Here is a 1,024-nt window from a genome sequence, read left to right as displayed (position 1 = left end):
TATATATATATATATATATATTGACAATATATCGTTCTCAGATTTGTGTCGTATTTTTATATTTCGTTTAAGAAGAAAATAAAGTGTGTGCGCGCCTTTACTCAAGCCTAACCTCCAGTTTTTGTGCTGTTTTCATATGTTTATTTATGAATTCATACATATCTATTTACATATTGAATATTTACAGTTTATCTAAAAATTTAATATGCTATTTTTTTCTAATTATTATTATATATTTTTATGCATCAAATATATTTAAATTTCTTTTAAACAGTGTTAGTTATGACATTATTGTAAACACGCCGTAGGTTTTCTTTAAATTTTTGAATATATTTATCTAGATGACAAGTGCGCGGCGGTAGAGTTCAATTCTATGCGAAATAATATTAAATAGAAAGTCATAATTTTTGCAAATAAAAAGCTGAATTCAAATTTTGACCAATATTTTCCATTTTCTAGGAGCTACCGTGGTATCCTGGAGAGTAAATAATCAAGAACAACTGTTTGTAAGGTAAGTTCATAATTTCTATAATATTTATATTGATAATTCTATAATTAATTACAACGAAACATGTGATTTCGCATTCTCAATATAAATTATTTGTAATATCGTTAAAATGTAAACTTTATGAATAATGGATTCTTTTCTATATTTTTATATTCTAGATCTCTATATTTATTTTATAAAAACTTATTTGTAATAAAAATATGCATTACGCTTTTAATATATTATTATTTGATATTGCATAATATAGTTAATTACATAATAAAAAGTTAGAACATTTTTATAGATTTGAATATGTTAATATCTTTGTTAAATATTTTATTTTGAGAATTAAAAAATATTTATTAATGAAAATGTGATAATAATTTAATTAAATAATATATTTTAAAAATAATTAAATTAAATAAATTGTTCTTAAATATGAATATATAACAATTTGTATATGTATATATATATGTATATATATTTATTAATTTATATCGTAATATAGTACAATATTTATAATATTATAATAATATA

At 19.4% G+C, this 1,024-nt stretch overlaps 1 protein-coding gene across 1 annotated transcript in view; it reads left to right on the top strand.

Annotated features, from left to right (window-relative positions):
• LOC102676874 (glucose-6-phosphate 1-epimerase) overlaps window positions 1-1,024 on the top strand; it is a gene marked incomplete at its 5' end in the record, with an annotated part of 32,310 nt that overhangs the window by 703 nt on the left and 30,583 nt on the right. Inside the window, one exon of the mRNA XM_006620192.1 lies at window positions 460-511. Within this exon, the coding sequence (XP_006620255.1) occupies window positions 460-511 (52 nt within the window). The remainder of the gene's footprint in view (window positions 1-459; window positions 512-1,024) is intronic.

Source organism: Apis dorsata, unplaced genomic scaffold, assembly GCF_000469605.1.
Source record: "Apis dorsata unplaced genomic scaffold, Apis dorsata 1.3 scaffold_486, whole genome shotgun sequence".
Taxonomy (NCBI): Eukaryota; Metazoa; Arthropoda; class Insecta; order Hymenoptera; family Apidae; genus Apis; species Apis dorsata.
Note: the sequence above shows the minus strand (reverse complement) of the source record. Positions and strands in the feature narration are given on the sequence as shown.